This window comes from Vigna unguiculata, chromosome 3, assembly GCF_004118075.2.
Source record: "Vigna unguiculata cultivar IT97K-499-35 chromosome 3, ASM411807v1, whole genome shotgun sequence".
Taxonomy (NCBI): Eukaryota; Viridiplantae; Streptophyta; class Magnoliopsida; order Fabales; family Fabaceae; genus Vigna; species Vigna unguiculata.
The window spans coordinates 34608722-34619575 of NC_040281.1; the positions used below are offsets into that span (position 1 = coordinate 34608722).

Sequence of the window (10854 nt, forward strand, 5' to 3'; positions counted from 1 at the left end):
ATGGGCGGGCCTGACGACCCAGACGGGCTCGACGACCCGGACGGGCTCGACGATCCGGACGGACCAGACGAACCGGACAAGCCCTATGAACCAAACAAGCCCGACAACCCGTATGGACCCGACAACACGAACTGGTCCTACGACCCAGACGGGCCCGACGACCTAGATGGACCCAACGACATAGACAGGCCCGATAACCCAGACAGGCCCGACAACCCAGACAGGCCTGACGAGCTCGATGGGCCCGACGACCCAGATGGGCCATACAACCTAGACGTGCCCGACGACCCAGACGGGCCCAACGATCCGAACAGGTTCAACGACCCGGATGAGCCCGACGACCCGACGAGCCTGACGACCCGACGAGCCCGACGAACCGGACGGGCCAAACGACCTCGACGGGCCCAACGATCCGAACGGGCCCGACGATCCGGACGAGCCCGACAACCCGAACGGGACCAACGACCCATACGGACCCGATGATCCGGACAGGCCCAATGACCCGATTAGGCCCGTACATGTCGTTGGGCCCATCCGGGTCGCCGGGCCCATCTGGGTTATCGGGCTCGTTCGAGTCATTAGGCCTATCTGGATCATCGGGCCCATCCAGGTGATTGGGCCCGTTCGGGTCGTTGGGCTCGTTTAGGTCATCGGGCCCTTCCGAGTCGTCAGGCCCAACCGAATCATGGGGCCCGTCCTTGTCATTGGGCTCGTCCAAGTCATCGTGCCCGTCCGTGTCGTCGGGTCTGTCCGTGTCGTCGGGCCCGTTTGGGTCGTCGGGTCCATCCGGGTTGTCGGGCCCGTTCGGGTCGTCGGGCTTGTATGGATCATCGGGCTCGTTTGGGTCGTAGGGCTCGTCCGGGTCATCAGACTCATTTGGCTCGTTCGGGTTGTCAGGCCCGTTTGGGTCATCGGGTCCGTCCGTGTAGTCGAGCATGTCTGGGTTGTGAGGCCCGTCCTGGTCGTCGGGCTCATCTTGGTCGTTGGGCCCGTCTTGGTCATTTGGCTCTTCTGGGTCGTCGAGCCCGTCCGGGTCATCAGCCATGTCCGGGTCACTCGACTTGATCTTTAACTATGGCTTAATGTAGTATTATTTAGGGGGGCTAACCCATCTTAGCCCTAGCCCTAACCCACTAGAGATGGGGTTTTGGGGGTAAGGGCTTTTTTTTTGCCCCCTCATTTGGGGGCCTCCTAAAAGGGGACTTTATGAAGAGTGGGTCAGGGCTGGCCCATGGGCTAGGGGCCAAATTGATACCTCTACTCATAACAAATAATGTGTATGTACATTAATAAACTTTCATGGACAATAAATAGTTCCTTTAATGTCAAGTATGCAGGCCAAATGGGTTTATAAGAATAAAGAGAGTGTATGGAGAAGGGTTCATAAGAACAAAATAACCATATGGTTATAACCTTTTTTAAACAAAAATTAAAATGTCTCAAAACGTGACAAAATGCAGAAATGATAATTGATCAGAGTAGCACCAAAGCAAAGGGGGATATATTGCACCTGTGCTTGCGAGTAATTAACCGAAGAAAAGCTAAGGAATAAGGATTTAACACAACCATGTTAAGTTAATATTATAGAAACAATATTCAACAACTAGAAATGTTTATATATCAGTTATTAGTTTTGAAACCAATATTATAAGTAAAGTTATTAAGGTGGATTAAAGTTATTAAAGCAAATTTATGGACATCCTTTTCTGAAACCAAATTTATAAATTGAGTTTTAAGATAAAACTCAATTTGTGATTACATCTAACTAATAACTAATAAGAAAAACTTTATCAACTTTGCTTTAGAAAAACTTTATCAACCATGCATATCACCAATCATTTTGCATCCCCAAATATCAACATAGGATATTTTGCTTTGTTCTCGTCTAAGCGAGTCAAAGCATAGAAATTTTTTGCAGGAATGTTAGGAGCATTCTTCAAGCATATTGATTCACTGCATTTAAGTAACATGAATATTAACATAAACGAACACACGTTGTAATTTCAGGTTTATGTTAGGTAAACTTAAATGTGGGTAGTTGGTAAAATGCTTTAAGACTAAGAGTTCATTAATAGTATTTTAGTAGTAATTGGGTAGGTCTATTTATTGTGGTTTGGTAGTAGTTATATTTAATGTATGTGGTTAAATAGTCAAGTTAAAGGGTTTATAAAAGGACCATATAGTGTTCATTATAAAATACAACAAATTTGAATATAAAGAGTCTTTATCCAGAGACACTTGTTTGTCAACAAATTGGATATAGAGAGAGTGTTTAATAGTTAGAGAGTTTGATCGAGATGGCCAACTTTGCTAACAACATGCCCCTACTGAAGTTATCAAAAGGCGTCAACTATGGCAATTAGAGTCTACAAATGAAGGTCATCATTGGTTCCCAAGAAATAAGGGAAGTAGTTGAAAATGGGCACCAAGAGCCAGCAGACACTGAAGGTTGTTCGAATTCCCAACTCACTGCATTGAGAGCATCATGAATGAAGGAAAAAGCAGCTCTATACGTGTTATACCGAGATGTCGATGAGTCTAGCTTTGAGAAGATATTAAATGCTAAATCTTCAAAAGAAGCATTAGATATACTAGAGAAGGCATACAAAGGGGATAATCGTGTGAAACAAGTCATGCTTCAAACTCTTAGAGGCGAGCTTGAAAGCATGAGGATGAAAGAGGTTGAAGGGGTTGTCGAGTACGTCTCTCGTGTTGACATTGCCCACTTGTCGAGTGGTGGAGAAAATTTGAAGGTCGTTAACCGACGACTTTGAGAATATTGTTTGTGCGATCGAGGAGTCGAAGGACTTGTCAATGCTCCCGATGGAAGAGATTGTCGGTCGCTTGAGGTGCATGAGCAGCGGAGAAGGAAAAAGAAGAAGGAGTCTCTCGATCAAGCACTTCAAGCAAAGGCAACCTTTAAGGAGAAGAAGGTTCCCTATACTCAAAACATTCAAGGCTGAGGAGATCCTGGTGGTAGAAGTCGTGGAGGACAAGAAAAGAATATAAGACCCGAGGAATTTAAATAATTAAATAAATAATTATTTAATAAATACGGGTAATGAAAGTCTTTATGACATTAATTACTAGTCTTTATGACGTTGAAAAGTACTAGCTCAAATGGTTGAGAGTACTTGATTGTGTTGAAAGGACTTGGGTTTAAGTCACGTGTATGCCAAATTGTGTTATTTTAGTGATATGTTTTATATTGGTGCGTGATATTATATTCCTAAAGGTGTAGAAATTATCATGAAACATAAATGGGTTGAATTGGTTGTGCATTGAATTGATATTGCCATGGATGTAGGTTTAAACCTTAACTTATGCGAAATAGGTTCCTTTTTTTGCCAAATTTCTTTTTGGCATGAATTAGAAGGGTAAAAAATCCTAGTTGTCAAAGTGAGAAGCCAGAAGGTCTGAAAAACAATCAAGTTAATGAGAATTGATGGCTAATAAACCTTAAAATAATTATTTTCATTTTTTTAATTAATTTAATTAAAATAGAAGTGGAAAAGGATAGGGAAGGGGAATAGTTCTGGAAGAGTGTAGAGAAATTTGGAGTGAGAATGGAGAGGTTCTGGGTGCTTGGAGAAATCAAAGAGGAGGAGATTTCTTGTGGTTATTAGAAGCAAAGGGAAGAAGGAGTGTGAAAGAAGAGTAAGGAACTCAATTGGGGCAAAGATTTTCAGGTAAGGAGAGCTGCTCCTACTTGTTTATTAATTTGCGTAATGTATTGTTAATTTCCATGACCCAATTGCATGAATCCTTATCTTTTACTCTATTTCTCGAAGGTTTCTAGGTTTCTGCCCAGAAACCGCCTAGCAGTGATGAATGTGCCGCTAGACAACACATCCTTTCAACCCAGTTTTCTGGGTTCTATTATGAACCGCCTGGCAGCGAAGGGGAACCGCTAGGCAACGCGCGGTGATTGATCCTATTTTCATTGTGTTTTGTGGATTTTGTGATGTGGTGACTTCCCAGTCAGATTGTTATGTCTGTATAAATGCTTGAAGTTATGTTTTTGCTATTATTGTGATGCTTGTAAATTGAATTGGGAATGTAAACATGAAGAGTTCATGTTAAAGTTGGTGAATGAATCTGAATTTTTGGAGAATAGGTTTTGGTTGGGTTAGTATGATGTTGAGGGTTGAACATATACAAAGAAATTGATTAATTTTAAAAGATTGGTTCATTGGTGAATGACTGAATTTGAAGGTTAAAATATTGGTGTTCGCAGGCGTACAAAACCTAGGTTTTACCTAGGTACTGATGTGATGTAACGTCCCGACTAGATATTACTTAATTAAAATAAATAAATTGGAAATGAAGATCAAACGACATAATTTTATTATTTCCAAACGCGGGAAAATTTGAATTATTGTTCAACGTGCCATATTTTTAACATAACTAAAATAATAATTTGATTACAAGTTTTCAAAATCCGATGAAATAAAAGAACATCATAAAAAAATCCCTAGCTCAAAAGTCCCCGAGCTAGCCCTCTCTACGTCTCTACGCATCACCAACATCACCTATAATATCCTCTGCTCTCGTGTAACGAATCACACGATCATCGCCAAACACAAACAGAAAGGGTGAGCTCATAAAGAATTAACAAATAAGTTAATAAAATTAACAATACACCTAACTGCTCTAGTTAGTTCTTGGCCAAGACCTTAATACCCTAAGGCTTTTCAACCTTCAAATCACACAAATAGTTAGCCTTGGACTTGGGATTTATGATGCTCACACGAACATGCCCACTCGTCGTCCTACCTCTACGAACCTCCCCACTCGTAGTCCTGCTCTACGAACTTCCCCGCTCGTAGTTCTACTCTACGGACCTGCCCGCCTATAGTCCAACACACGTGATCCACCAACTATGTACCTCCTTACACGCATCATCTTTCAAGTGTGCGCACGGAACATACGAACCTACCCGCTCGTATCCCCACACGAGAGTAACAGGATATGAATCTCCCCACTTATATCATCACGTGTTCACCACCATCCATGAACCTACCCGCTCATGGCACAACATCTCCTGATCCAAGTCTGCATCAATGCGTACAAACAACGCACGCGACCAAATCAGTAGCATTATCGATTGGCGCAGCCTAAGCGCCGCCAGGCGAAATGCCTGTGCAGACCGCCAGGCAAAACCTCCTCGTCATCAGGCACCAGCCTCTCACAGACCCACTTTTGTAAGGTCTATCGCCTGGCGGATCATACCTTGTCGCCAGGCGCCACCTGTTGCAGATAGCACCTTTGATAGCCTACCGCCTGGCGGCCACACCCGCGCCGCTAGGCGCTATACCAGTAGTGAAACTTCACTAGTTTTAGCACCCATAATTGATCCTAACTTAATCCAATCCTTATTCCAATTCAATCATACTTATTGCATAATTATTGCTTAACTTCGTAGCTTTAGGTACCATTCATATAATTTTGTAAGACCCGTGGAATTTAATTAATTAAATAATTAATTAATTAATAAATACGGGAGGGAAAAGCATTTATGAGATTAAATTTTGATTGGTATGATGTGGAAAGGTACTAGCTCAAGTGGTTAAGAGTACTTTAATTGTGTGAGAGGACTTGGGTTTGAGTCCTATGTATGTCAATTGTGTGGATTTAATTATTATTGTTTTGATAATATGTTTAATCGTGTTTTGTATGAGATAATGTTTGAATTGTGAGAGTTAGCATGAAATATAAATTGTCATGATGGTTGACATTGATTTGGCAATTGCATGGTTATGGGTTCAAGTCTTGGAGAACTTAAATTAAACTTTAATTTTGCCACTTTGGGGTTTTGATTTGAATGTGAAGGGTTAACGTAAACCCAAGAGGAATGGGCAGCCAAGGGTGGCTGCAAAACCGACCATAAAGCTCCAATAAATGGTAATTAACATCATCAATTGTGCCTTAACACGTTTTTGGTGATTAACCTAGTAATAAGGCACAATATAAAAGGCCAATTGTAGTAAAGTGGAGGGTTTTGGCAAGCTGGAATCTTAATCAGAAAAGAGGGCACGAATTATTGAGAGTGGTGAGGTTGAGTGAGGTGTAGGGGCTGAATAGAGAGGAACCAAGGAGGGTTTGGTGATCAAAGGAGAACTTCTCAATTGTCAAAGTTTTAAGCTAAAGGATCTAGGTTAGGGGAGCTGTACTCCGCGATTTTGTATTCTTTTTGTTAATGATATACAATATATGATGAATTGGATGATCTTGTTCTGGTATTGAGGTTTAATTGAATGAAACAATGCAACTAGGTATTAAGGTTGAAAAGTTGGGGGATTTGATACTGTGAAATCCATTTGTGTGGCAATTCTGAGGGGAAAATTTATGGAGTAGGTACAGTTCATATAAGGAACTTTATGTTTGTGAAATTTCATGAGAATTGGGCAAAGATTTGGAATCTTGTTGGTGCAGTGCGAAAATCTAGAAATTTCTAGAACTAATGCACCGCCTGGCGGCAAGCTCCGCGCCGCCAGGCGCCAGTGCAGAGGTTGCGTTTTCTTGGCTGAGACGGAGTTGAGGGTCTGAGGAAGTTTTTTTGTGAGAATGGGTTCATTATGATGGAGCCTAAGGTCATGGGATTGTGAGCCTATGAAATGAAACTACCTAAATGGTAGATAGGTTATATGGATATGAGTACATGAGAATAATAAGGAATAAAAGTAATTGAGATTCTGGTATGAGGCATAAACTGGCGTGAGTGTAATACACGATCTTGAGGGGCCTATTTGGAATGCAGTAATGAATACCTAAGATTGGTGGAAATAGGTACATAAGATAGCGGGATAAAATTTTATAGTTAAGTAAGCTATAAAGGGGGAGTAAGGGGAACAATTCTCGTAAGAACATAGGTACTATTTAAAGAAACTGATGGATTATACTAAATAGTAGTAGCAACACTAATACAGGATTGGAATTGTGAGTAGGGGAAACTTACGGGAGTCTAGAAAGTGAAAATGGTTTCAATTAAGGTACTCCAATGAGTGTAGGTACATTGTGACTAGCCAAGTCTATGAGAATTGTTGTGATACATTTAGTGAGAAGTGCAGTATGTGCTAGAATGTGTGAACCTTGAAAATCCGAGTTGGAAAACCCAAATTGGAGTGTTGTTGTACTGATGCGGCGCCTGGCAACGGTGTGAATCCGCCAGGCGAGAGATGGGTAAACAAAGGGCATCTGGTTCGCATACGCCTGGCGGCATGAGTTGTTCCGCCAGGTGATGGCCTCCCAACAGGGGACTGCTGAACCGCGTGCGCCTGGTAGTGAGTGACCTTCTGCCAGGTGGAACCTGCAGCAAGGATGACTTATAGACGTTGTGCGCCTGGCGGTACGCGACACCCGCCAGGCGGTCTGGGAGCTGGCAGCGCCTGGCGGCACGTGTCCCCGCCAGGCGATTTTTACTGTTGCAGCTTGGAGTTGTTGATTTCGTAGGTATACTCTACAAGGCTTTTAGTGATGCTTTAAAGGTGGGATTGCTGGTGTTCCTTGAGTTGTGGCTTAGAACGTATCCCTTGAGTTGTGGCTCAGGATAGGGGTTAAGCACGTGGTATTCCTTGAGTTGTGGCTTAGAATAGCATCTCTTGAGTTGTGGCTCGGGATGGCGGATGAACACGAGGAACCCTTGAGTTGTGGCTCGGGTTGGCGAGTGTTGCCGGTGTGAGTGTGTTGGTTGTGGTGAGTACGGATGGGTCCGGATAGATTGCCCTCCTCAGTTGTTGACTGACGAGTTTGGTAGTCTTGGGACGTTACGAGTTATACTCGTATTTGGGAACTCCAGCTGGCGTTACAATGTATGATCCGTAGCAATGGTTTCCCACACGTGCTCTATCGGTTGTGGTCGATAGGTTGGCAGCAAATCATCTTGAAATAATCATTAGAAGACGTAGAACACGAATAACCTAGTTGTGGCCAGGTGATAGGAACTCAAAAGATGGAAGTCATTTGGGATGTTTGTGCTATCTATAGTGATGTGTTGAATATGTATATAACTGTAATTTATTATATGCTTTATCTGTTAAGTTCACCCTATCTGCTTGTGATTGGCGATGATCGTGTACGCGGTACACACGGGAGTAGATGATGTTAATGCAGGTGGTTCTGGTGAAGCTTAGCTGCGGAGAGGGGATAGCTCGGGGAAATCTTATGCTTTATTTTTCTTTGGTTTTGAGATCAGTTGTAAACCCTTATGGGTGCTATTATAACATTTGATTTTGGTTTTGGTGACTGATGGATTTGAACGTTGTTTAATTATTTAATAAAGATTTAAATTTTCCCGCGTTTTGGGAAAATGAGGTATTATTAAATGCAGTGTTTTTAATTTATTTCTTTATTTTATTAAAAATGAGTAATATCCTGACGGTATGTTACATTTGGTATCAGAGCAATGGTTTTCAAAATGATTTTTGGGGTCTATGGGGAGTGAGCTTATCGTGTTACGCTTGCATGACTAACTGTTTGTATTGTTGTACTATTTTTGGATGAGAAATCCTAATTTGAGCTGTGTGTGTGAACAGTTGTAATATGTGGCGCGCACAAGCTATGGCTAACAGGAGGATAAGGAACATTGTTGGAGCTGATGACATAGCTTAGGCGATTCATCGCATGGTGGACACAGTGTTTTTAATTTATTTCTTTATTTTATTAAAAATCAGTAATATCCTAACGGGATGTTACAAATTCCATCTCGGATAGCTATATGTATGAACATTGTTCATCCACTTAATTCAAGTTCAATTCTGCAATTAGACATCACTAATTCATTACTACGTACCATACCCAACAAAACTGTCCATCCTTAATTTATCCTACTGGTTCATCTATTTTCGTATTATTCAATACTTAATCACTTTCCAATCCCCATATCACTGCCTCACTAAGAGCCCATGATTCACACTTCCATACAATGCAGTATTCTAACTCTCAACCAATTCCTAATGTGTTACACCCTTTTCCCTCTTACCTCCAAATATTTGGACCTCCAAACCTCCTTGTTACTAATCACCACACCAATTTTCCTTATATGATTTATTCATCTTATTCTCATCATTTATTTAGTTGTAATTGACCTCTACGTTAATTGTAGTCCCATACTACAATTTTAATACTCGTCTAATTCCATCTCCAAGAGTCTCACTAACCACCATTCCACGAAACTGCCAAAATGGTAATCCCACACTGCCATCGCCTGGCAGCCAATAAGATGTCGCCAGGTGGCACATCAGTGCCTGGGTAAGAAAAATCCCAAAGTTTTCCAGCACCTGAAATCCTATGGTCTAAAATTCACTCCAGTCATATCCAAACACGACATTATTACAAAATTTCTCAATTTCCTCATACATACGCAATCCATATCATCAAAATCCCTAACCCATCATAGTTTACACTTATTCCCAAAGATTCAGGTTCATTCAACAATGGTAACATGAACTCTCTCATGTTTGCAACTCCAAATTAATACATAGTCATCATAGTAGTAACAAGAATATCATATCAAGCAATTACATGTATATAGCAATCTAACAAGGAATCCTCCACGCACAATTTTACAAAAAAATGAAAAGAATCCATACAACCACTGCACGTCGCCTGGCGGGTCCACGTCGTCGCCAGGCGGTTCATACCAGAACCCATGAAACTGGGCCAGACAAGATGAGTTGCCTAGCAGCACATGCATTACCGCCAGGCGGTTTCTGGGCAGAAACCCTCGAAAATCAGCAAGAATAAGAGGAATTCTCATGCATTCAATCATGTCCTACAATAATGCATCCAATACGAGTAAAATCATGCCAGAACAACTCCCCTTACCTGGAATTCTTGCTCCAATTGAAATCATTGCTCTTCTTTCACACACCTTCTTCCTTTTGCTTCTAAGAACCACCACAATTCTCCTATTCTTTGCTTTCTCCACGAACCATAAATTCTCCATTCACACACCAAACACTCTCTGCACTTGGTTTTCCAAACCTTCTGGTTGCTCCCTCTGACGGCTAGGGTTTTATGACCCTTCTCATTCATGCCAAAAGAAAATTTGGCAAAAAGAATGTTTAATCCGTTCTTAACAAGGTTTGAACACACAACCACTCAATTACAAAGTCAATGCATAACCAATTCAACCAATACATGTTTCGTGATAATTCCTATAATTTTAGGATTACATTACCAATACTCACGTTAAATCAATCATTAAAATAATGTCCAAGTTAAAATATCATACAATTGGTATACATAGGACTTGAACCCAAGTCCTCTCACACAATCAAGTACTCTCAACCATTTGAGCTAGTATTTTTCCACATCACAACAATTTACATTAAATGCCATAAAGGCTTCTACTACCCGCATTTATTAAATAATTATTTATTTAATTATTTAAATTTTCCGGGTCTTACATGTGTCGCCTAGCGGCATCTTATTGGACGTTAGGCGATAGTGGTGAAGAAGTATTATTCTGGAAATTTGATTGGGTGGTTGAGAGAGAGTTATTAGTGAGTTGAGTTGAAAGGAAATTAAGTGTGACAAGGAGATAAAAATAAATGAACAGGGGTTAGTGATGAACTAAGCAATGCATGGGATGTGAGGGTGCGCTTACAGTAAATTGATGTAGAGATTTGTAATGAGTTCTTGGTAGTGGTCTAATAATCTGAAATAGGGAAATGGGAAAAAGGAGGATAACTAAATTGGAAATGTTGGTGCTTGAGTTAAAGGAATTTGGTGAAATTATGTATCGAAATTGAATGATGAAAAGATATATTAAAATTAGTTAAGTATAAGATTTGGTAGTGAACTGAATTTGGTAACAGAGAATTGAGGTAAGAATTGGGTTTTGTTATGAAT

The 10854-nt window shown here is 41.1% G+C and overlaps 1 protein-coding gene across 1 annotated transcript; it reads right to left on the minus strand.

Annotated features, from left to right (window-relative positions):
- Positions 1 to 316: 316 nt before the first annotated feature.
- LOC114175362 (sporozoite surface protein 2-like) lies at positions 317 to 1045 on the minus strand. Its single transcript, XM_028060138.1, has 2 exons — positions 873 to 1045; positions 317 to 746 (listed from the first exon to the last, which is right to left on the minus strand). Exons 1-2 carry the CDS (start codon positions 1043 to 1045, stop codon positions 317 to 319), a joined length of 603 nt encoding a protein of 200 aa, XP_027915939.1.
- Positions 1046 to 10854: the final 9809 nt, after the last annotated feature.